At 48.2% G+C, this 26676-nt stretch overlaps 1 protein-coding gene across 2 annotated transcripts in view; it reads left to right on the top strand.

Moving 5' to 3' along the window:
• Positions 1 to 398: 398 nt before the first annotated feature.
• The window catches only part of GYPC (glycophorin C (Gerbich blood group)), a 49149-nt gene continuing 22871 nt past the window's right edge, over positions 399 to 26676 (top strand). The window contains exon 1 of one of the 2 annotated variants that reach the window (XM_070389052.1): positions 399 to 790. In XM_070389052.1, coding sequence (XP_070245153.1) covers positions 754 to 790 — 37 coding nt within the window. In that variant the 5' untranslated portion in view covers positions 399 to 753. The remainder of the gene's footprint in view (positions 791 to 26676) is intronic. The other variant, XM_070389048.1, reaches the window with a different exon arrangement.

The following is a 26676-nucleotide window of genomic DNA, read 5'->3' as shown; positions in this document are numbered from 1 at the left end:
ATATATTACACAACATTCTTTTTGGTTGAGATGGGTAGAGTTCATTTAACCAGAGTGTCAAAATCCCTGTAGAGTTTTTAATTGCCTAATAAAGTGAATTCTCCAAACACTCCACTCTGTCTGAAAGCCTCAGACAAAGGTGATTCAAACAAGTCACAGGGTCTTAGCACCCTTTTTTCTAGGAATCTTTCCCAAACATAAGCCCATGGATTGGGGCAGTTGCCCTAAGGCACGAGGAGGCCAGGAACTCTCCCCAGGCCACAAAGGCTCCGCGGCTCTGAGAGGCCTCATAGGATCCGCCAAGACTCCAACGTAAGTCTGGTTCTATTTGGTCACCGTCCCGGACCGTGGCGGCGGGGAAGGCCATCCGGGAAGCCCATCTTGTCACGTCTGGGCGCTTTTCAGCCCACACACAGGGTAATTCTCAAACACAACCTCTATCTGTTAGCTGCAGATAGAAACAGAAACTAGTTAGAAAAATGTGATTCTCGCGCAGGAAAGTCAGAGCACAGAAGAGTTCAGAAGTGGGCGGGTGTATGTGTTTAAAAAAAAAAAAAAAAGGGTGGGAACCCCATCAGCCAAGTCTGCAGAAAAAACTAAATGAAGTCTGCCTATCTCTGGCCGGAGCCCCTCCCCTCGGTCCGCGCCGAGGAGTGTGACACAGGTGCCGCTTCCTCCGGCTGCTGAGGGTCAGGAGCGGTCGATCGCGACCCTTGCCACGGTCCCCCTGGCCGTGCCCCGCACCGGTCAGCGATGAGCACTCCGCTGCCGCTGACCACGACCCAGCAAGGTGAGTACCCGCCGGAGGAGGGGCGAGGGGGGGACGGGTACCGAGGGGGGGGGGGGTGGGGGCAAGCCCGAACTGTGGCCAAGGAACCCAGGGACTCTGGCTGCCGCCCGGCCTCCTAGTGGGCGAGGGACCCACACGACCGCGTCACCGAACATCGCGGGAACCCGGGCGTCGCAGCGCCCTGCGCATCGCGGGGTCGTTGTCCCCCGAGCCTGGTGCGCGGGCTCTGCGCGCCCCGGGCCTAGAGAGGCCACCTCCGTACCCGCGGCCACCCGCTGGCTTTCTGTTTCTTTGTGTGGTGGTGGGGAAGTGCCTGTGGCCAGAACTTTTCCCCTGAGAGAATGAAGAGGGAGAGACAGATCGGTAAGCAGCGCAGAGAAAGCACAAGTTGTTTTCGGGACTGCGCCGGCAGGAAGGTGGAGGCGAGTTCTGAGAAACTCGGAGTTAACTCTGCTAACTCCCGACTCCTCTCTTCTCCCAGGCGGGCGGGAACCAGCCACACGCAGATGTTGCAGGGATCGGCTCGGCTCGCCTTGACCGTTTGGGCGGTTGCAATTCTTCAGAGCCTGTTTTCTTTCTTTTTAAAACCGGCACATGCTTTCTTAAGGACAGGAAATCCCGCAGGGATTCTTTGTGATTTTCAAAAGCAATGTTCTGAAATGTTACTGGGCCTCCCCCAACATCACCCCCTCCCCCGCCATTGGGCTTTTGCAATAAACATTAAATTTTCATTTAAAAAATAAACAAGCAAACAGACCAAAAAAAAAAAACAACAGTGTTGATCACTCCTCCCTACCCTGGCTAGGTCTGATTCTTAGAAACTGTCAGAGAGGAGACTGAGTCTATAATGTAATACATTTAGTAGTTAACAGGGTCATGATTATGGGTACTGGAGACACACTCCATTTGTTTCTTTCTTGAGCCTGGGCGAGAGCCACTGGGTCTGTCTTTGTCCACCATGTGCCTCTCTGTGTACATGGCCATGTGTGTGCCCATGAGGTGCTCTCAGTTCCTCCCTGCCTGCTTTTGGACCATGTGTGCAACTTATTACAGGAACCTGAGGCCAGCCAACCTCCCTTAGCTGCAGTTTCATCATTCTTTGTGGGAATAATAGGATAGTATGCCTGTTTGGATTGTGAGAGTTCAGTGGCTCAGCATAGAGATGAACACATGTTAAGCGCTTAATGAATGTCCAGCATCTGTATCATACTGAGGATCCATGAGCTCCTGTGAGTTAGTGTTTACCTTTGTGTATGTGTCTGTGAGTGTGAGTCAGACACTAGTGAGTGTGTGTTTGTGTGAATCAGATACTATTTAGTGTGTATGTGTGTCTCGGGGCCAGTGTTGAGGGGACAGGGCACTGTGATTTTTCTAATTCAGGTACCAAGGAAGTGCGGGCCTACAATCCTTCCAGTCTAGAGAAGATGGGCATGCTCAGGGAGCCTTGCCCTCCCCCAACCCATCCACTCACCCTGCCCCTCTACAGTGGTTCTCCAGGATTCAGGTTTCAGACCTTGACCCTTGACCAATGACTGCAAACACTTCTCTTCCAGAACTGATGGAGATGCAGCCCTTACTTGCATACCATTCCAGATTACCCTTAGGATTTACTTTCTGGCAGGATCTCTGCCGTGGGAGAACCGTGGAGCTCTATTTCTCACCACCGCTGCTAGCTCAGGCAGGATGTGTCTATATCCTTCCTGTCTCAGTTTACGTCACTACCCCACCCCCAGAACCAGATATTACAATGGAGAGGACCTGCTGCTCCCTCCCAGCCAGGCCCCCGCTATCCAACTGGGTGCATAAACCCAAAGGCCACAATTATTGCGGAGGAGTTACGTGCAGAAATCAATCGCCTTGCCCTTGATGGGGAGGATCAGGCTCAGTGAGGAGATGGCCAGGTCTGGCAGCTTTATATAGAATGCGCTACCTTTGGCAAAAGCAGGGAGGATTGTGTTCAGTGCCAAATGACATTCCATCAGAGCTGTTGCTCAACCCCTCCAGATATCCGTGGCTTTTGGGAGTCACATGGCTTTGGCACAGCCAGCAACTGGACCTTCCAAGGGTGCCCAGAGTAGGCCAGTTATTTCTGGGGACTTGCAGTGCCTCCAGGGAAATAGGAATGTGGGGTAAGAGGTGTCTTGTGCTTGCAGTGGGAGCTCACCAGCCCATCTACTATGGGGAGAGAGAGGCCCTTCACCAGCAAGGAGAAGCTGGCAACTCAAGTCAGTTTGCCTCTTTGAGTGGCAGGTATATAGTCCATCAAATGCCCTTCTGAGACCCCAACCTAAACACCTTCCAAAGGGTGAGCAAACACAACACCTAAGCACAAGCCCTTAGGCACTCTTAAGCACAAGCTACAAACAAAACAAGAAAATTTAAACAATGTTTGAAGAGTTTATAATAGAATTTCTTCCCACCTCCAGAGCAGGGACTTTATAGATTTATGAGAAACTTTCTAGAAGTATTGTATATCTCTACAATTGCTTTTTCATTTACAAATGAAACATGTATTCTACTTCATCTTTTTTTTTTCTTCATAAGACCATATTTTACAGAGTATACTTTATCACCATATACAGATCCATCCTTCTTGGGGCTGCATAGTATGAATATGAATGGGTTATTTAACCAATTCCTCCAAAAATGGACATTTGGGTTGTGTACAGTCTTGATTTCTTTTTTTAACCAGACACAGTGCTGCCATGACAACCCTTGTAAGTAGGGTTTCATTTGCATATGTTTATGTACATTTAGGATACTTTCCCTCAGAATTTAATTTGGACAAAAAGTATATACATGTGAAATGTTTTTAGATACTGAAAAATGCCCTTCAAAAGGTCACATGAATTTCTAACACTTTCTGACAGCCAATGAAAATGGTGTTTCCCCGCATCCTCACTCACACTGTGTGGTTTTTATCTTGCCCAATCTGATGTGTGACCCATGTTCTCACTTTTGAATGTGCCTCTGTAATTACACGTGCTTTTGCACTTCTGTTAGGTACTGTGTTTCTTTTGCTGAGAAGTACCTTGTATGGCCTTTGCCCACTTCCTAGCAGGTTCCCTACCCCCAGTGAGGAAATATGCCCCAGAAGTTAAATGAAGTGTGCTGTCTCTCATGGTGAGTGAGAGGGTGGACCTAAGCCCCACAAGTGCTGTGCTGGGGAGTCAGACTTGATTGGATACCATCCCCAACACTTACTGACTTTGAGGAGATATAGGAGACCTCGGAGCTTCAGTTTTCTCATCTGTCAACAGCTACTTCTTGGGAATAGTGTGATGAACAAGAGAATAAGGGTCTGGCGCTGTGCCCAGTGATGTGGTATTGGCAGATGTTGTTGTTAACAGAATTTAGCAAACCTGGCCTGCAGGTGCTAATCATCTCCAGTCTCCCTAGCAGAGAGCAGCTGAGTTTGCTTTTGATAATGTAACAGAAGCAATGTCGGTACCTATATGCCTAGGCCCATGGTCCAGCCTTGCCTGGGTCATTCCTCCACTGCCTGGCCTCACAGGCATATTCTTCCCTGTTTTGCAGATGAAACACTGGAGGCTGGGGAATGATGATCCTCAGGGCTTCCTGGTCCCCAGGATACAGCCAGGCTGTGGACACAGGCTATGAGACCCCAGAGCCAACAGAGGCTAACCTGAGTGCGGCATTAGGGTACATGTGGGCCTGCTGCCCATGTGTGCCAGGCAGGGCCTTTTGCCTCCCACAGGCAATGAGAACTGTGCCCAGGAAACCAGGGCTGTGCCTTTGCACAGATGCTTAAACCTGCCAACCACACCATAGCTTTTCATGCAGGCCTGTGGTCCAACCTCAGTCTACCACTGCTTGCCATCACCCCTTCTGTGTGGTCAGGCCTGACCCACACTGGGCCAGCTGCTGCCCTCCACAGCCAGCGTGGGACATTCCCTAGGGTCCTTCCTCCTGCCTGGACTGCCCTGTCCCTCCAGCTACACCCTCACACCTGCCTGCTTCAGGCCTCCAGGCTCTCTGGGTACTGCCCCCTATACACACACCTATACCTGCTGGTCAGTTAAGGCCTCCCTGGGAACCTCCTGACATTAGAAAACCACTCACTGGGGCCCTGAGGACACTTTGCAGCCTGAGGAATTTCTGGGTCTGTCACATTTTCAGGAATTCTGACTTCTAAGAAGCTCTGTGACCCCAACTGCCCCCTACCACTTGGTGCCTAGCTCAGGAAAGTGCTCAGCCAGCAACTCAGACACGAACAGGTGACTACACAGACCACCCAGGGGCCAACACTCCTGAGCCCATGTCCATTCAAGGTCCAAAAACACCTTTTAAAATCATCTGCTCAATGGGTCCTAATCTAGAACTTGGGCATCTGTAAATAATACATTGCAGCGGACAGAAAGTCAAACCCAAACCAATTCTAAGAACATGCTAATGGGCCCCGGGCATCACCACCAAACTCTTCTACTCTGCATTCACTGATTGGTATTTCATTTTCGCCTCCTCTGCTCCCCCACCTGCCCTCCCCACCTTTGCTCAGGGTTTCCTTCAGAGCATTACATAAGCTGAACTTCTGTGGGAACACCACTTCCTGCCCTTAGTCGTTATAAACTTTAATTTGGGTACATCCTTCCAGAACAAATGTTAGTGTGCAAAATCTTAGCTGAAGGCAGATATTGTCAAGCGTCGGTTCTTTCTCTCAGGCCAGCGGGAGCATGAGCTCAAGACGCTGGGCTCCTTCACAGGCTGAACCTCGCACAACTCCCCTCACACTCCCTCCGGCCACTGGAGAGCCTTTGTGCTGGTTCCCTGTGGTCAAAGACAGCCACTGGCCTGTCTCGCCCTGTGATCTGTATCAGAGCATCACTGGCTGCCCACCTTCCTGCTCTGAAGTCTGCCCATCCTCTTGGCCCAACATCTTTTCCAGCTCTCATTCATGACTCTTTAGGATTGATAAATTGCTCAAGACTCAAATGTGGAGAAGGAAATGGCAGCCTACTCCAATATTCTTGCCTGGAGAATCCCACGGACAGAGGAGCCTGACAGGCTACAGTCCATGGGGTCACAAGAGTCAGACATGACTTAGCAGCTAAACCAGTGTGGATAACTCTGTGAGTTAAAAACCCTAAAGGTAGAGGCCCAGTCATTGAGAGCCCCACCCCACCCCTGCACACACAATATGGTGATATCCACTATCTGGAGTTTGACCAGGTGAGCGAAGTAAATATCAGAGAAAAGTCATCTTGAGTTTCCAGCAGGAAGGAGGGGATAAGTGCACCTGTTCTTAACAAGGTCTGGCCTCAGGGAAATTAACCAGAGCCTGATCTGATATGATACTGTCAGAGCCTAATTTACCTGCTGCTGCTGCTAAGTCGCTTCAGTCGTGTCCGACTCTGTGCGACCCCATAGACGGCAGCCTACCAGGCTCCTCCATCCCTGAGGTTCTCCAGGCAAGAACACTGGAGTGGGTTGCCATTTCCTTCTCCAATGCATGAAAATGAAAAGTGAAAGTGAAGTCCCTCAGTCGTGTCCGACTCCTAGAGACCCCATGGAGTGCAGCCTACCAGGCTTCTCCACCCGTGGGATTTTCCAGGCAAGAGTACTGGAGTGGGTTGCCATCGTCTTCTCCCGAACTGACCTGCTGCTGCTCAGTCGCTTCAGTCATGTCCAACTCTGTGCGACCCCATAGACGGCAGCCCACCAGGCTCCCCGGTCCCTGGGATTCTCCAGGCAAGAACACTGGAGTGGGTTGCCACTTCCTTCTCCATTGCATTAAAATGAAAAGTGAAAGTGAAGTCGCTCAGTCGTGTCCGACTCTTAGTGACCCCATGGAGTGCAGCCTACCAGGCTCCTCCTCCCGTGGGATTTTCCAGGCAAGAGTACTGGAGTGGGGTGCCATTGCCTTCTCCCTAACTGACCTAGAGGAAGGGAAATTCCCGCCTCTAGCCCAGGCTAGCCTTCTGTGCCCACCTGCAAGGAGAGAAAAACACTGAGGGACACTTATGAAGTTCACAGTCCAGAGAGACAGGCTCACTAAAGGATAGACCTCTTTAGACCATAGGGTGCTCCCCTTTCCCTACCCTTCACCACCCAATCCCAATAGGTCATTTTACCCAATATATCACATCTGGCTGCCAAGAAAAATTACAAGACATATAAGAAGACAAAACACACAATTTGAAGATATAGAGCCAGCACCAGAACCAGACGTGAGAGATATGGGAATTACCACACTGGAAATTTAAAATGACTGTGATAAGTAACTCTTTATGACACTTTTATTATAGTTTGTCTTGTATCTGCCACACCTCCCTTCTCTTATTGCCAAAGCATTGTGGCTGGTATACTCTCTGCTGCTTAGTGGACACACCTGTGACCCTTGCTGGGTCTCTGAGGAAAGGAGCCTTGAATTAGAGGCCTTTGGGAGGAACATCAGAGAAGGCAATGGCACCCCACTCCAGTACTTTTGCCTAGACAATCCCACGGACAGAGGAGCCTGGTGGACTGCAGTCCATGGGGTCGAGAAGAGTCGGACATGACTGAGCGACTTCACTTTCACTTTTAACTTTTCTGCATTGGAAAAGGAAATGGCAACCCACTCCAGTGTTCTTGCCTGGAGAATCCCAGGGACGGGGAAGCCTGGTGGGCTGCTGTCTATGGGGTTGCACAGAGTCGGACACGACTGAAGTGACTTAGCAGCAGCAGCAGCAGCAGCAGGGAGGAACATGCTCTGGACAAGGATGCCCCATCATCTCACTGCACACATAATGTAGGTATTTTATCTCCACTGTAATGGACTGATTGGCACGTCACTTGCAGGGAACACAGGCTGGGACCCCCAACCCCCTTCTCCTTCATACAATGCACACTTTTATGAGAGTTCAAGTATGCACCTACCAGCTGACCCTGGGCCCGGGCACATCCCCCTTGAACCCTGGAATGGAGAGTCTTCTTGTTTTATATGTAGCTGTGGACACGTATTTCAGCCATGTCTTACAGTGAAGGGGATTGTGGTTTGCCATATCAAAACTAGATAAATTGTCCTGCTTATCTGCCTTTTGTGCTGGGTTCCTATCTGTGACCTCTGTGTTCACTGGACAGCAAAGTCCCCAGCTGTGAAAGGTCCTTTCTCTTGGGATGCTCACCATACACACAGCCTTTAGCAAGTAGGGAGTTCAAGCTCAGGTCCCTCTGCTATACCTTGTGAAGCCATTTAGTGCAAATACACTTGGCTTCAATTGTCTAGTGACAAGGAGGTTAGAAGACCAGCTTTAGAGTTCAGGCTTTGGGTTTGAATGTGGATCGGCTCTGACTTGACCTTGACCTTGAACATAGTGCTGGCCCCTTTGTTCTCAGCTCGTGGGTAAAACTCCTGATATAAAGCCTGGTCTGCATTTATCACTGTCTCTGCCTGAGTGCTTTACGGTGTCCTCAGTGAGTTCTGGCTCACTTTCCACTGTACGGCTCCTCTCCCTGTTTGCTCATTGGCCACTGAAAATAATACCAAAGACAGGAGGCAAAGTCTGCCCTGGTCCTAGGGCTCCAGATGAAGCCCTCAGACCTAGCATAGAAGTCAATTTTGCAATAGCTCTGGGATACTGTGCCCTTCTGTGCTAGGACAGCTTCCTCCAAGGGGTCTGTTCTTTCAGTATTTATCACAGAGTGGGCGAGGTGGGGCAGACAGCATGTGTTCTCTCCCACCAGCTGTGTGACTTTGAACCAACCTTTTACCCTCTGCAGCTTAGTCTTCTTAGCTAGCATCCGAGGAGAACAACCCTTGCTCCCTCAGCTTCACTGCCTGCTTAACAATAAGAGTCTTGGCTGTCTTGAGGAAGAGTAGGCTCCTTAAAATCATACATGAACGAATGGATGGAGGGATGGATGGAAGAGATGGGTGGGTGGATGGAGGGAGAGGGATGGATGGATGGGTGGGTGGAGGGATGGGGAGATGTGAAGGGCCAACCAGTGTAAACAAGTCTGATCTGCACAGAGAGTGCTGTTGGTCCCATATTCACCTGCATCTTCCCTGTCCTGTGTTAGCCCTGCCCCTCACTGGCCCACAATGGCCTCTAGCTCAGCCCGATGCCTTGCCCCTCCCAGCCTTCCTTGTGCACCCCAACCTGCGTGCACATGGGGCTCCTTCCCTCCCACCTGGCCTGCAGCTGCTCCACCTCTCAGTGTCTTTCCCTTGATGTTTGCACTGGGTGGGTGCAGAGCTGGTGTCCCCTCTCTCCTGGGTGGGCCCCCTTCTCACCACTTCCGGCCTCCAACCCACACTTGAACTCCTGCGAGGAAGCTGAGCCTTCTCTCCTTTGGTTGTGCCCTGGGACTGACTTGTCATTTGAATAACTTTCCTTCAGCTTCTGCCAAAGTTCTCAATTTAGTGAATTCAGTTCTGCTTTGGCTGAAAATCCCGAATTGTCTTTTTTTTTTTTTTTTAATTTTTACAGTCTCTTTTTTCCCTCTTTTCCACAAATTCTATAAACTGTCCTGACCAACTGTCTCCCTGACTCAGAGCATAAAAAATTTGCTGCACTCTGCTTAAGTTATCTCATTTCACCCTCTAGCAGCCCTACGGTGATTATTTTATCTCCATTTTGCATGTGATGATATAGAAACTCAAGAGGCAATGTGAGTTGCCGAGAGCCACCAACCCCTCGCTCATGCACAGCAGGTGTTTCTACGAGGGACTCAGCCAGGGCCGCCTCACACATTAGGCACAGCACTTAGAGCTTTTAGAGAACCACAGAAAAAGGTGTTTCTTTTGCAATCAAAAGGGGAAAATGAACTTTTAAGACTAAACCTTGTATTTGTCTTTATATCAATGTCCCCTCTAAAATGATTGTTAATATGGGGGGTGGGGAGAAAGGACCCAGGAAGACAGAGCGCCTAGGCCCACAAAGGCCCCCTGGTTCAGCCCATCCGGGCCCCAGGGCCTGGTGCCCACTGGTCCCTGCCCAGTGCCCACAGCCCTGACCCTCCTCTGCAGGGCTTCCATGTCAAATCCTCCCACTCTCCCACTCCCCAGCAGTCTTTGCCCACCCAACAAAGGCAGAGCTCCTGGGCTGCTGCCGTGGCTCCCCCATGCCTGCTCTTTGCCTCTACCCTGGGAGATTGCCAGAATCAAAAGGAAATGCTTGAGGATACCCAGAATACTCCCTTTAAAAAAAAAAACAAAACTTTGACGGCGCAAAAAAATTTATTTCCTCAATCACGGATCGAACCCGTGCCACTGGACTGTCAGGGAAGTCCTATCTCTGTATCTCCATCTCTGTATTTCTCTTATCCTCTTGCCTTTTTCAGCCATGAAATTAGGCTGTTGTTCTTCACGTCAAAGTTTAAAAGTTTTGTCCTGTTTCACTGTGAAAGAAGCAATTCGTGGTCATTGTAAAATTATACATAAAAAATCAAGAAGGGTGTGGGAAGAGTCTCTCTAAGCAGAGGTGACTTTCAGATACCTACGGGATAGCCAGGTGACAGGAGGAAGGCAGTTCATAAAGAGACTGGGCAGAGATACAGATGGAGGACCTCAATGTAAGGAGTCCACCCAGTGAGGGGCCAAGGTGGGCAGCCATGAAAAGCCTGCTGGACTCATACTGATCACTGTGGATGGTGGATCTCAGCACAGGTGCAGAGGCAGGGTGGGGAGTGCAGTTGGTCACGCCCAGGGGGGATACACAGGGTATCCTGTTCAACCGGAAGATGTTACCCAGATGTTGTTTTTCAGTCTCTCAGTCGTGTCCGACTCTTTGTGACCCCATGGACTGCAGCACGTCAGGCTTCCCTGTCCTTCACCATCTCCCCAGATGTAGATTTTATTAATTCAAGCTTAGAAACATGGAAACTGAGGTTCAAACAGGGCCTCACAGGGCATCACTGGCGCTGTCTGGCTGCCAGCCTGGTGTATCCGTCTGCCTCTGGGATGTGGCAGATGGCATGCTGGGAGGGGTTGCCCATGACCCTGGCAGTCCAGTGGTCTGCTCGTCTCCATGTGTCCCTGAGTTTACTCTCCTGCCTTGGAAGGAAAGGCCTTTCTTTATCCACCCCACATGGGGCCAGTTGTGCTGGCTTTGCCCTCCTCAATGAGCCCCCACCTGGCAGCCGAGCAGCTGCTGATGAAATGTTCCCTGTGGCCTGTGAGGGCTGGGCTGTGACGATTGTACCAGCTGAGGCCAACCCACACACAGGTCCTACTCTTCCTCAGGGAGGCAGTGGGCAGCTGCCTCTCAGGGTCACTGCAAGGGCACCCAGAGAGAATAATGCCCCCACCAATTCCTGGCCAATTCCTGGAATGCCTCCACCACAGACCCACCCCTGCGTTGGCAGAGTTGTCTTTTGTTGAAATATCACCAGCCGTGGGACCATTCCAGCACTACGTGTTCTTCTTTGCTGCTGCTGCTCTAGGCACTCTCAAATCTATTTCCTTTCTTCATTCAGGAGTCACTACTTTTTGTTTATCCATTCTGTATATAGAAGCCTACATATGCTTACCTCAACTTCCCACTCCAACTCCCCTCCATCCTTCTCGCCCTTGCATCCAGCAGTCTGTTCTCCTATTGTATAGCACAGAGAACTATATTCAATATCTTATGGTAAACTAGAATGAAAAAGAATATTTTAAAAGGTATGCATATATAACTGAATTACTTTGCTATACCAGTTGTAATTAACACAATATTGTAATCAACTATACTTCAATTTTAAAAAATAAAGAAAAAAAGGAGGCACTACTTGCCTTCTCTGGTAGGTGAATAAAGTGAAGCTCAGAAATGTTCGGAGGGTTACACAACCAGATGTAGTATGTGGAGCAAAGTGGGGTGCATGTCTCTGATTCCCTTGGGAACGTACTGTTTTTGCCACAGAAATTCACTCATCAGGTTCTTAAGTGGGGACAGGATGATGTAATGACTTTGAGGAGCTGATGCTGGGACTATAGAGTCACCAAAAAGAATGAAGGCCATCCATCCCTGAATCTCCAAAAGCAATGGCTCCCCACCTGGGGTCCCCACCCCCCAAAAACACACACATTAAAAAATAATGTCACAGCTACAAATCTCCATTGCAATTATTTTCAGGAGAAATGACATTTCTATAAAATGAATTGTGAGATGAAGTCCGGAAATATGAAAGAGATAAAAAGCCCATCTGTATAGTGGAGCTGGGCGGCCTGGCAACTCCACTGCAGTCCCCCCTTGTGATTGTCACTCTCAAGTCATGGCTGGACACCGGGGGCTTCAGTAACCCAGTTTTCAGTCTCCTGGCTGGTGCGTCAGAATGGCCACCTGAGGTCTCATTACTATTTGTCGTCAGTGATGATGTTTTGGGGCTTTTGGAGGGTCCTTCCATATTAGACATTTTCATCACATAAAATACTCTCACTGTGGTTAAATTGAGGAGGGCATGGCAACTCACTCCAGTAAACTTGCCTGGAGAATCCCATGGACAGAAGAGCCTAGCAGGCTGCAGTCTGGGGTCACAAAGAATCGGACACAACTGAAGCGACTTGGCATGCATGAACATACGTGGTTAAATTATTTGCCTACAGCCAGACTGCAGCATACACCCAGCTGTCCATCACTTTACCAATTAATCTACAAGAAAGGTTCTTATCAAACTTCGAGTCTCTGTGAAGAAATCTCAATAGTTAGAAACTATTGGGTCAGCCAAAAATTTCTTTCAGGTTTTTAAACCCAAATGAACTTTTTGGCCAATCCAATAGATAGATGGTTCCATTAGGGAAGCAATTTATCCACAAATGTTTACTAACGACCATGTACACCCCTGGTTCATCAACAGAAACTTGAAGACTTCTATGTATCCGCCCTGCCCTAGGGATGCAGGAGAAGATAATAAAAAGTCTAGACAAGATCCCTGTCCTCAGAGCATCATTGGACTTCTTGGTGCAGCAGAACACACATCATGACAGGAATAAAAAGCATCCAAACCCCTTACTGAGAAATTTCTTAGCAACTGAATTCAGGTTCCAGATTGAATTGCCTGTGTCTTCTTCTGATTCTTCATAGCTAAATAGATATCTAGCAATTTAAAGACTAACTTAACTTCTCAAATATAAATTGCTATCTAAAATTACTTAACACTGATAGCTAATATTAAATTATGGTGTATTTCTCCTTAACTTAATCTTGTTGAATTAAGACTTTGTCCTTGAAGAACTTGTCAACTCACAGCCTAAAAGTTGAGAATTATGTTTTATTTGGTGGATAAATCTGAGGACTTAAACCCAAGATGCAGCCTCTTAGATAGCTCTGAAAGACTGCTCCAAAGAGGCAAAGGGAAAGCCAGGATATATAGAAGTTTTTGCAACAAAAGACCGAGTAGTTGGAACATCAAGTAATCAAAAGATTACTGTTTATCAAAGAAAACTAGACATCTTAAGTTCATGAATTCAGTACTTTTCTGTGTCTGGGAAGATGCAATAATCTAGGTTCACTGAATTAATTTCTTTGATATGCACCTTAGCTATGTGGGGCCAGTAGCCTGTGCTTTCTCATCTGGGTCTCAGAGGGGTAGCTGCACAGCAGAGTGCTGGATGGCAGATATCCTGCCTCCATCCTAAGTTCCCTCGGGGCTTACTATCTGAGCGACTCTGATGAGATGGCTTGATGGCTGCAACATCCTTTGCTTACTGATGTGGCAGGCAATATTTTAGTTCACAGACCAACGTTCATTGTTGAGAATGTTCTAACTCAGGGAATGACTGAAGTTTAGACAAGTTGAAAGAATGTTAAAATACAGAAAACAGTGCAAGTGTGTGGGGTACCTGCTGTGAGCGTAGATGATCTGATGTGTCACACGTGCTGAGCAAATGTTGGTTCAAAGTATTCTTTCCTTGTCACCGTCCTTCTCTGTGAGATGGGTCTGTGGGTGGTGCCTCCTTCCTCTGGATGAAGGACAGGCTGGGAGCAGCCGGGCTGTGATTTGAACCCAGGTGCTCCAACCCCAAGGCCATCTTTTCAGCCCTGCTCAGTATCACCATTTGTATGTGTAGACAGTGGAGGGTTTCAAAAGAGAACAAAATTCTCTTTCACAGGAGTGAAAGAAGGTTGGTTCCAATGGGCTTTTTAACTGCGCTCATTTATATCAGGCATTGGTCGCTACTCCTAGGTCATTTCCTATTTAAGATTCTTGGAGCTTCTGAAAAGATCTTCTGGAACATGCTATTTTTAAAGAACTCATTCGAGTGAAATGACATTTGTCACTCACTGAAAAGGCACATAATGCTATAGAAAGTCAGAATACAGCTTTGAAGACATTGCAGTCGGAGACAGATGAAATCTATGGTTTTCCTCCAAAGTTCAGACACCCTGTGAGACTGTGTTTCTGGGCTGTTTATTTCCTGAGGCTTTGGTCTCTGGCCAACTGTTCACTGTCCTCTGTTCCTTTGGTAAAAGCCATAGGATCACACCACCCAGAGGCACAATTATCTGGGTTCCTGCCCTCATTGCCCTGGGGCTCTAGAAACAGAGGCCTGACTGTCTATGCAGATAAACGCAGATAAAAGGTTGACCGCTCACTGCCCTGCTTTCTGCCTGGGGTCTCCAAGGTCCTCCTTTGAGCTCCCTTGAGTGGGGCCCTCCTCTAAGAAGAAATGAACAGAGGACGGTCATTCTCCTCGGCCTTGGTTCCAAACATCTCCTGAGCCAAGCAGCTCCACTCAGGAACCCTTGTACAAATGCTTCCCAGACTTCCTCAGGCCTCCCTGGAGCAAGCCCTTAGTGTAGCCAGGCTGTGACCACTTGAATAAGCAATTTGTTCTGGTCTGGAACCTGACATCTCAGGACTCAAGATTCCCTGGAAGGTCCCTCTGTGATGAGGCCTCTCTAATCAGTGCAATTGGCCAGGGGAGCTGCACAGACTCCAGTCAGAGAGGGCAGGCCATAGCCTTCACTGCAGAGATGGCCTTGAACCTGTGCAAGATTTAAATCAGAGGTGGGACCTGCCACTCTCATACCATGTCATCAGCCCCTGTTTTAACCCCACCAATAACCAGTGTAGGTGAACTTGAGTTGGTGACTCACCCTCTCTGGCCTCCATGGCCCCGGTGCCTGCATCCTGTCATACTTATGGAGTGTTCAGGGCACAGTGAGCCATGGGTGCAGCCAGACTCTGTAATCTGTGCAAAGTGGCCATAGCAGTGGATGGTGTCCTGTGTTCTTACAGCTAATGATCTTTCAGCTTGCACCTCTCACTGCCCTGCTTTCTGCCTGTGGCCTCTCTATGGTTCTCCTTGCTCCTTTGAGCAGGGCCCTCCCCAAGAAAAAATGAGCAGAGGGTGGCCATTTGAAAGGCTGCAAACATGTCAGACCTGGGTTCAAGATGCAGCTTAGCCACTCAAGGCTCCATCCTCATGGGCACTTTAAATGAGATGTAGGAAAGGCCCAGGCCTAGCACTGAGCTACCACAATGCAAATATTAGCATGAGGGGGAAGAGAGAGGCTCAGTGACACAGAGACTTAAGCCAAGGGTTTGCAGACTAAGGCCCATAGGATGCCTGTTTTTACAAATAAAGTTTTATTGGAATGGGCTTCTTTGGTAGCTCAGCTGGTAAAGAATCTGCCTGCAATGCAGGAGACCCCGTTTCGATTCCTGGATTGGGAAGATCCCCCGGAGAAGGGAAAGGCTACCCACTCCAGTATTCTGTCCTGGAGAATTCCATGGACTGTATAGTTCATGGGTCGCAAAGAGCTGGACACAACTGAGCGACTTTCACTTTCACTTTATTGGAACACAGCTGCACCCATTCGTTTGTATAAACAAACTTCCTTCAAGGGACAACAGCAGAGTTGTAGCAGAGACCACATGGTGTACAGACTATTTAGTGTGTGGCCCTTCCTCAAAAAAAGTTTCCCAACTGCTGTCTTAAACCAACAGGAGCATCTCCAGTGGCTTGAATTCTAGCCCTGGAGCCCACCTGGCCCCACTGCACTTCTCTCTGGGGGAAGCCATAGCCTCATGGATGGATGAGAAGCCACAGAAGAAAGACCTGCAGCTGAGGCTAGGGACCAGGTAGCAGCCAGGGAGGCCCATCAGGCCAGGCCTGGCTTACCTGGGTGAAGATGGAATGACGCATTCCTGTGACCTGATCCACCCAAGCTGCCAAGGGAAGCTTGTCCCTCTTGTGGCTTTTACCTTCTTTTGCCTTCTTGTCACCTGTCTACCCCCGGCCCCATAAACATAGGCAGCTGGGGCTCTCCTACTGCCTTGCAGAAAATCCTCACCCCAACTGGGCAGGTATAGGAAAAAGAGCCAAACATCAGACAGGCTGTGCCTGGACCAGACAGCTCTCCCATCTCGTTCAGAAAACAGGGCTTCTCAGAAGGGCCCAAGCAGGCATTGGGCTAGGAGCATTGTCCTGAACCTGGTTTTGTTTTTCTTTTTTTAATTTTTTATTTTATATTGGCATATGGTTAATTAGCAATGATATGTTAGTTTCAGGTGTACAGCAGAGTGATTCAGTTATACACTTACCTGTTCTTTTTCCAATTCTTTTCCCATTTAGATTGTTATATAATATTGAGCAGAGTTCCTGTGCTATATAGTAGGTCCTTGTTGGTTGTCCATTTTAAATGAAACAATGTGTACATGTCAACTCCACACTTCTAGTCTATCCCTCCTGCTAACCATTCCCCTCTGATAACCATAAGTTGGTTCTCAAAGTCTGTGAATCTGTTTCTGCTTTGTAAATAAGTTCCTTTGTATCATTTTTTTTAATTCCACATTTAAGCAATATCATACGCTAGTTCTCTTTCTCTTACTTCCGTATGCTGCTCTCTAGATCCATCCACGTTGCTACAAATGGCATCATTTCATTCTTTTAATGGCTGAGTAATATTCCATTGTATATAAGTACCACATTTTCTTTACCCAACTTAATGACATCTTTCCCCATCTCAGGAGGTTATTATCCCTCTTTTCAGATTGGATATGTTGACTCAGAGGAAAAGTATGTCCACATTTCACCAGTTATGAGATAGTGGACCCTGAGTTCAACAACAGATTCCCTGAGTCTACACTCCTACTCTGCCTCTGCCACCGGCATCAGCAAGCTTTTTAGCCCAGCCCATGAGTGTGTTTTGAGCACCCACTGTGCGTCAGGCCCTGGGGATTTGACAGTGCACAAACCAACAGTCATCCAAAAAGAGAGCTTACATTTCAGTGGTGACGGACACAAGACCTGCAGGTAGAGTGCTCAATAAGTCAGACGACGCTAAGTGTGGGGAGGAAGATCAAGCCAGGAAAGGAGAGAGGCCCAAGGGACAAGAGGTGGTGCCATTCTAAAGAGAGTGGGCAGAGAATCTTCACTGGGGAAGTTGATATTTGAGAAAGACCTAAAGGAAGCCAGGGAGTCAAACATGGGATTGAATATCTGAGAGGAGGCACAAGAGGCAGAGCACAGCACATGCAGAGGTCCTGCAGTAGGACCAGGCTTGGCCTGATCGAGGAACTGATAGGAGGCAGTGCAACGGGGAGAGGAGTGGGAAGTGGTGACTAGGAGATGAAGTCAGACAGGTAAGGCAGCACAGGGCCAATGGGACTGTCTCCCAGCACCCCTTGTAGCAGCTGGAATTCTACCACCTTCCTGAATTTTCCCTGCCAGAAGGTTTCTCATCCCGAGTGAGGAGCCCCTCAGCATCTCTGCTAAGGCTCTAGCAAGGTTCTGAGTCAGCTGTTACACGTACTGGGGGCTGAGAAGGAGAGAAGAGGATGGCAGAGAACTCCTAAGTGATGCCTGAGGTGCAGTGGTGACGGAGGCCTTCACCAGGCACCCCATTTGTGTTTATGTGTGTGTGCTCAGTCATGTCTGATTTTTTTGAGACCCCACGGACTATACCCCACCGGGCTCCTCTGTCCATGGGATTTCCCAGGCAAGAGTACTGGAGTGCGTTGCCATTTGTTCTCCAATGTCCTGAAAGATGCCTTAGTTGCAGGCCCACATGTGCGTGTGCGTACGCACGCGCACGTACACACACATACACACACCCACAGAGGCTGGCTTTCAGAGCCTCTCTGAAATTACTGGTTGCATCTTCTGGGTGGAGTTTTTCTGCAGGGCCATGATGAGCTCTACAGGAAATGAATATGGGTATGAGGTTCCTGGCACCTGCCCTCACAGGCACTCAGGACTCTCGGGGACCAGCTAGGAGTGTTACAATGTGGGACAGAACCCCATGCAGGGCCAGAGAGGGGGACATTGCCATCTCCCTCCCAGCTCTGGGTCCACGTAAGCCCTGGGGAAACAGTCCAGCAGAAGGCACAGAGCAGTCCCCAGGGCTGCAGGGTCTGGCGCAGCAGGGGTGGAGAAGAGAATCAGGAAAGGATGTGGACAAGGGTGCTCTCAGGCCCAAGACTCCTGGGGTCCAAGCTGCCACCTGCCTGGGAAAGGTGGTCCCCACAACACCCTCAGCCTAACCCGGAAGCTTCACACAGAAGACGCAACCATCAATTCCAGCGAGGCTTCTGAAACCTGACCTCTGCCTGTGTGCACATGTGTGCTTGAGTCCCTGGTGGAGTGAAAGAGCAGCCTAGAAACACAGGCTCCATCTCCCTGATATCAGAAGGGTGATGAGACCAGTGTGGGCTCCTGCAGCTCAGCTTAGAAGCCAGGATTCTACCACTTGAGTCTCTCTGCACCCCCATATAAGAGGCACAAATTAATGCAACTGCTCACGGAGGCAAGTCCCACTAGCAGCCAGGTTCATTAGGCGGGGACAGAGGTTGAGGTTTCGTCTGCTTTTTGTTTACACACTGTTGTGTTTAATCTGCTGAGCTGCCCCGGAAACCATCCGGTTAAGTGATGGGGGCCAATTAAATATGGCTCAGGAGCTCATCCTGGCTGCCTCCTGCCCTCAGATAATATCATCCCTGCACGTGAATCCAGGTGCTCTTCAAGTGACTGGCTTTTCATCTCCACGGGGACAGGCATGCTAGGCTTCGGGTCACCCGAGCACCCTTTGTACTTGGAACCTCTCGCATATACCAATGCATGGACATGTTTCTCATCTTGCCTGGTTCTCCCTGCAGCCTGGGACAGGCCAGAGGGTGTGAAGGGAGGGTCAGCCTCCCCTGAGATCTCTCTAAGCCAAGGGGCCAGGCAGGCTGTCCATGCCCACCAGGGAGGGGAGTGCTCTTAGACACCACTTAAATGAAGGGTCTGGGGTCCTCACAAAACTCAGTACCCTAAGTGTTCCTGTAAAAGGGACAAATGACTGTACCAAGGCCACACCAATAGCAAATAGAAGAGCCAACCCCACAGTCCAGCTGTCACTCAATTCCATAATGTCTGCACACCACAGGCTCACCTACTGGCAGGCAGTATCCTCCTCCATGATGCTGAGTGCTTTTTGTGCTATGAACCTAGGGGACATTTTTTACTCAGCCATTAACAGTATAAAATAATACCATTTGCAGCAGCATGGATGGACCGAGAGATTATCACACTAACTGAAGTAAGACAAAGACTATTACCATATGATATTGCTTATATGTGGAATCTAAAAACAAAGATATAAATGAATTTATTTACAAAACAAAAATCGACCCACAGACAGAAAACAAATGTATGGTTACCAAATGGGAAAGGAAGGAGGGATAAATTAGAAGTTGGGGATTAATATAAGATTAATATATACACACTGCTTACGTGTATGCTAAGTCACTTCAGTCATGTCTGATTCTTTGCGACTGTTCCCCACAGGCTCCTCTGTCCATGGAATTCTCCAGGCACGAATACTGGAGTGGGTTGCCATGCCCTCCTCCAGGGGATCTTCCCAAACCACGGAACGAACCGATGTGTCTTATGTCGCCTGCATTGGCAGGCAAGTTCTTTACCGCTAGTGCCACCTAGGAAGCTCGTATATGCGTGTGTGTGTGTGTGTGTGTACACACACACACACATTTATATATGTAACTGAATCACTGTTCTATATACCTGAAACTAACACAGCATTGTAAATCAACTAGTCTTCAATAAAAAATTAAAATCTAAGAGGATAAATGCTTCACACTTGAACCTGGTTTGCATCCCCAACACTTGGAGAAGGAAATGGCAACCCACTCCCGTATTCTTGCCTGGAGAATCCCATGGACAGAGGAGCCTAGCAGGTTACAGTCCATGCGGTCACAAGGGTTGGACATGACTTAGTGACTAAGCCACCAAACCACCACCACCGAGACACACACACACACACACACCACAGGAGACATGGCGGCAGCACTATCAGGGAGCCATCCTCTTTGCTTTCAGCTTAGGTCCCGCTGGCTTCTGAGTGGGGTTGCCTGTGCCTGTGAATCTGCCTTGCACCAGCATCTGGCGTATAGCCTGACTGTGTCTGCTTGCAAAGGTGTTCTATTTCTCCCGGGTTTTTTTTCTTCCCTTCCTTTATTCACGCGAATCTGCCTTGCACCAGCATCAGACATATAGCCTGACTGTGTCTGCATGCAAAGGCGTTCAATTTCTCCCGGGTTTTTTTTCTTCCCTTCCTTTATTCATGTGAATCTGCCTTGCACCAGCATCAGGCGTATAGCCTGACTGTGTCTGCATGCAAAGGCATTCTATTTCTCCCGGGTTTTTTTTCTTCCCTTCCTTTATTCACGCTGATGGAAATGGCTCCTTCACCCAGGTCTGCCTCTGATAAGCTCCAGATGGTTTCAAGAAAGCAGAGCGGAGCCTCTTATCAGACAGCAGCAGTGGATCTGGTGCCAGCACTGGGCGGGCCTGGTGCTGATAAAATGGGCCTGGGCCCAGCTCACCAGCTGCTTTCTCAACCTGCCCTCAGGGCCTGACCCATCAGAAGTGGGGGTTGCCAGACCCAGGAAGCTTCTTTACTTTCTTAGGCACTAGAGCTGACTCCCGGTGACCACAGGCAAGAGGACCTGATAGGAAGCCACTGGGGACAGAGGTTTGGCCATGAGGCTGATGGGACAAAGGACCCTAGGAGGCTCTGACAGGACAGTGGGAGCTGGCTCCTCCCAGGCACATATCGGGATCAAGTGTGTGGTTTGAGCCCTTCCCTGTGAGGCCCTACTGTTCCTAGTCCTGGATAAGACACCCCAAGGCTGGGGAAGGGGAGGTGTTAAGGCATTTGGTCTAATGTGGCGTGATCACGTTTGAAGTAGGTTTGCCAGACCCAAAAGCTCAGGCTGTCTGCCCCCTTCCTGGGAGCTCTGGTTTGAAGGAGATCAAAGAGCTCATCCCCCCACCCCACCGCCCCCCACACACCCCATTTGAAGACAGAAATTCTACCTTCAAACATTAACTTCTTTTCCTTTAAGCTTGGGTCAATGTTAAATTTCCTGTCCTTGAGGTAGGACAGACTGGGTAGCTGACTGTTTTGTGAAAAGTGACTTGGCCATATGGAATCTAGAAGAATAGTGCCGATGAACCTATTTGCAGGGAAGGAATGGAGACACAGACATAGAGAATGGACTTGACACAGCGAGGAAGAGAGAGAGTGGGACGAATTGGGAGGGTAGCATTGACATACGCTATCATGTGTAAAGCAGACAGCTCGTGGGAAGCTGCTGTATAACACAGGGAGCCCAGCCTGGAGCTCTGTGATGACCTAGAGGGGTGGCATGGGAGTGGGGAGGGAGGCTCACGTGGGAGGGCATACATATATATAATTATGACTGGTTTGCATTGTTATATGACAGAAGTCAACACAACATTGTAAAGCAAATATCCTCCAACTAAAAAAAAAAATTTCTTTAAGAAAAATACCTTTCCTGTAATAAGCATATATGTAAAAAGAAAAGTGACTTGGCCTTTCTGACCTTATTTGTCCCATTTTTAAAATGGGTTGGTCATCCCTATGTCCAGTGCCCTGCTGGGAGCACCCAGGATTTCACAGGTGGAGGGCATCTTGCCTCCACTGGTCACCAGGGTTCCACCACCAGGCTTTGCCCTACACTGCGAGACAGGGCCAGGGCCTAGCAGCAAGGTCAACCGTAGAGCCTCAGTCTGGGTTTGAATCCTGGCTCTGTCCTTGGACACTGTCTCTAAGCTCCAGTCTTTTTATATTTAAAGGAGGGATGGAAACTCCAGTCTGGCAAGGTTGTTTGCAGGAGTTCAGTTCATGAGAGCTACTCGTGATTTGTGGCTGTCCCATGAGAAAGGTTTTGAATGAGAAGCATCTTGAGTGTGAAATAATGTGAGTGAATCCCCAGCACAGAGCAGACTCATAAAAAGCAGTAGCAGGAGCCCAGCTGATCTGCTGGCTGCCCCCTGCTCCAGGTGTTTAGGTACATGGATACATATGAGGTTGAAGATCCCTCCAAGACAAGCAGAGACAGCAGGCTTCCATGCAGGCAGGTTCTACAGGGTCACTTGGCATCCTGGGCCAGTGACTGGATGTGCAGCTACCGAAGAGGCCTGCAGGGTGGGTGCAGAGGGGTACAGCCTGTTCTCAGATGACCTGCAAGAATGCTGTCAAAGCAAACCTCATGGGGATTTCACTGGTGGTCCAGTGGTTAAGAATCCACCTTGTAACACAGGGGACATGGGTTCATTCCCTAGTCGATGAGCTAAAATTCCACATGTCTCAGAGCAACTAAGCCTGTGTGCCACAGCTACTGAGCCCACACACTCTGGAGCCTGGGGGTCACAGCTTGAGAGTCCATATGCCACAACTAAGACCTGATACAGCCAAATAAATAATACATTTTTTAAAAGGGTTGACAGCACAGCCAAGAGGAGCAGCAGCTCCTGACTCTTAGTCCCTAAAACAGGACCACACAGGTGGTCTGCCCTGAGATGGACACCAAGCTGGAGAACTGAGACTAGAGGAACTAGAGGAACCTGATATATCAAGAAACTATCTTTCCCAGACTGAGGCTGACAACTACTCAAGGCCAGAGAAAAGGCAGGCTGAGGGGCAGAGCAATAGGACCAGCCAGGGTGGCTGCTCTCATGAGCTGTGTCTACGGAAGAAACAGCAGGACTCCTCAAATCTCTCCCCTGGAATCAGTCAAAGCCTCATGTGTAATCCTGAGAGCCAGAGGACCAGCATGTATAAATGTTCTCTGTAGTGATAAAGGCAAGAGAGATGGTCTTCACACCTAGCAGCTAGTAGATGCTTGATACATTGTGTTTTGCGATCACTGCCAACTCCTGCTTTTGTAACTACATATCTGGATAAATTTCCTGCTGTGTTTCACTGCACTGCTGGGAGGAGCTTTCACTCAGTAAGCTTTTGATGATCACATAGATGGTCATCTACCATGTGTAGGTCACCTGGCAAAATATCAGACACCAAAGGGAAGATGCCAGAGCCCTCACTGTGCCCCAGAGTTCTTTGATGTGTTTGATGAGTCTGTCCATGGAAACAGAAGGTCACTTCCTTCCAGAAGGTCAGAACAGATACCCTCTACAGGTGGCATTGGACCAGTGTGGATTGATGTGTGGACATTCACCAGATAAGCCAGGTGGAGTGGACATTCCAGGCAGAGGGCACAGCAAGAGCCAGAGCCTGGGGGTGCAAAATATAATTGGAGTTCATGTGACCTACAAGGGGCTGACATGGGACAGGAACGATGTGAATGTGTGAGATGGCAATGTGGGAATTTGGACTGGCTTGTGGCTGTCACTCTGCATTTAGGCCTGGGATCTCCCAGTGGTCTCCTCTGGGTGGATCCCTATTAGGGAACTCACAGTGGATCTGTTAAGTTGACAAAAGAACTGAACAGTCCGTGGAGCTGGCATGTATTATTTGGGACATACTAAAAATTGTGTTGCTATTTATCTAGAAGTCGAATTTAACTAGCATCCTGCATTTTATCAGAACATGAGTGCTTTTCAAAGGCTCTCATGAGATGCTACTGTCCAGTCAGAGTTGAGGACCATGAGCCAGAGGCTCCTGCTGCTCTGAGCAAGCCCACTGTCTCAAGCCCCAGGCCAGGTCCCTAACTGCAAAGACTGAGTATATGAAGCATTCCCACTCTTAAAAACATTTTTAGGGAAGCTTTTGAGATTTCCTTCTTATTCATCCTTTCCATCTAGTTCATGGATGCCTCCCACAGCAGGTCAAAAACCTATTTTTATATAAATTTGAAAATCTGAAGCTAATTAATTTTTAATATTTTAAGTGATGCAATTGTGGAAGTTATTCAATGACTGGATATACTTAAATACAAAACAATAAATCCTTATTCATACTGCTTATAGCACTCCCAACACACATGTCTTCTTAACTACTAACCACACTCCTTCCAGAACCTCAGACTCTCTAACCTTCAAGACTCCCAGCACTGTCAAGTGTGCCTTCCTGGAACCCCCGCCTCACAACTATACCTCCTTCCCCACATCCATTACTCTCAGTCCTGTTGGTCTCTTTCCTCTTTCTCAGTCCTGCTGATCCTTTCTTGGTAGCTCCAAAGGGCTCTTCTAAACTGAGAAGAGAGAAGACTTTCCTCTCCACTGCTGTACTACAAACTTTCTAGAAATTTTCTATAATCTCTCATCTGCTCATTGCCTACAGGAGAAGACTCAGTTTATCTAACCTCACCTTTAAGACTCTTCATTACTCATTACTCACCAAGCAGATGAGTGATAAAGTTTATTAATGATATCAAATGGGATAGTGATGGTGGAAGATGTAATAAGACAAGGAAAAGGAAGAGAGGAAAATAAACTAAAAACATGTACTGAATTTAGTCATTGATATTTTTCCCTTCCTTTTCCTATTCCAAATAGGAGGTATAAAATTAAACATTGCATTTGTTTTAATGTAAAGTCATTCATACTAAAAAGGATAAAAGTATTCAAATCTACATTGTCTTAGACCATCTGGCTTATCCGGCAGTCCCTCCCTAATCCTGATTACTCGAATAGATCCAACTCTGTAGATAGCTAATGCCTATTTTGCTAACTCTGTTTTTGCTCTCTCTACTTGGTTTGCTTAAGAAATCGGTACACCTGTCCAAAGAATAGTAAATTGTGTTTATACTTTCCCTTAACCCCCTAATATGTGTTAGATTTCAAACCCAATTTTGAGGTGCTGAGATCCCTGATTAGGCTATATGGACAATCCTTTCTGTTTATATTAGCTGCATTAAAATAACAGGAGAGTGAAATTCACCCTTCCTGTTGGTCATTAGACATTAACCAGTTGTGGGACTTTAAATAAACCACCTACAAAATTCTGAAGTGAAACAAAGTTTAAGTTTGTTGGCTTTATTTGATTAGGTTTCCAGGGCATTTATCACTTTCTGTGAAAGAAACATTTAATTTAGATGGCAGTTGATTTGTGTCATGGGATTTCAACTGACAGGAGGAAGAGTTATGTGTGTGTTTATGACTTCTTTGCTTTTAAAAGATTAATGTGAGTGAAACATAAATCACAAGACCTTTAAGGGAGAGAGATGCTGGAAAGACAGAGCAGGAGTGTGTCAGGGTGATGGATTGTAAAGTGTCTTCATCAGGGAGGAAACCAGAGGGAGGGTGGGACACAGGGGTGGTGGGGTGGGAGCAGTGAAGAAAAATGGCTTTTCCTTCCCAAGCACAAAGACTGTGCAGGGGCTTGAACTAGAGCCAGGCAACTTCTTAGCTCCATTGCCTGATGCAAACTGAAGAGATGAGCTGATGACTTCCTGAAGCCCCTTTCCTGCCCTGATAGCCAGAGGACAAAAAGAGTACTAACAGCACAGTGGACATGCTCAGGAAGCCCAAGTATTCCAGGAGACAAACAAACACTCCCTGCCCCCCAAGTCACAAGAACTGGTCCCCTGTTCTGCTCCCAGAGACACCCTACATCCAGAAGCCAAGTATGTGTGTGTGTGTGTGTGAGAGAGAGAGAGAGAGAGAGAGACAGGAGAAGGAGCTATTCTCAAAAAGGTGGGAATGATAGGAAGAGCTGTCATATGTTGGATACAATTCTCCTGGGAACCATACAGGTGCATCCTTCTCTACAGATCAGTGAGTTGAGGGTTGGAGATAGTTAAAGTGGAGGAGCCAGGATTCATGACCGTCTATTGCAATCCACCCTCCCTTCACCTACAAGGTGCTCCCTTGAAACACTTTCAGACAGTTTTTGTAAAGAGCAGTTTTCTGATGTGCATTCTCCTTTCTCTTTACCACCACTTCGAGCAACACATTCCCAGTATTTAGATCAGAATGCACCCTCTCTTTCCTAGCACGCTTTTCAAACACTATTCCAGTAGGGAAAAAAATCTACAGTGTTATTACTCACAGTATCAGCTAACATGTATTGTGCCCAGACTCATCTGTGAGTGTGTGCAGATACCATCATATGCATCATCTCATGTCATCCTCACAAATACCCTCAGACCCCATTGCACACGTAGCAATAATGAGCCCAGCATGCCTCCACCCAGGGTAAGGAGAAGGCAGAGTCCCTTGATGCAGCCCCCTCCCTGGCTTGGGAGGAAGAGAAGAATTCCAGGGAGTGGAGGGGGAACATGCTTTCCTTCCTCAAGGATCATTCCCTCCATCTTCACCTTTTGAGTTCATGAATTCAAAGTCCTGTATCTCTGTTTCACTCTGGATCCCCTTAGTACATCCTGGAGGAAGTACTAGTGTCTGTCTGTAGAATGCAAGCACCCCACTCCTTCATCTGACAGGCTCTCCCTGAGGCTTTGACCAGATCCTAGGGCAGCACACCCTACCACCTCTTGCCACCATCCTTTTCACTTTCCAGGCCTGACATGGGTCTCTGTGGATCCTGCCTGTCAAAGCTCACAAAGGGAAGAGAAAAGCATTTTCTGTCTCCTGTTCTCCAACTTATGGAACCCAATAACAAAGCGTGGCTAACTACATCATCATCATTTACACATGCAGTCTGATCGAGGACATTTAGCCATGTAATTAGGTACCTAATTGTGCTGAAAATGCAATTATATGATTTCTTAAGTGAATTAAGTCCTTGGAGAAG

The sequence above is a fragment of the Bos mutus genome, chromosome 2, assembly GCF_027580195.1.
Source record: "Bos mutus isolate GX-2022 chromosome 2, NWIPB_WYAK_1.1, whole genome shotgun sequence".
NCBI classification, from domain to species: Eukaryota; Metazoa; Chordata; class Mammalia; order Artiodactyla; family Bovidae; genus Bos; species Bos mutus.
This window is presented reverse-complemented; position numbering and strand designations above follow the sequence as displayed.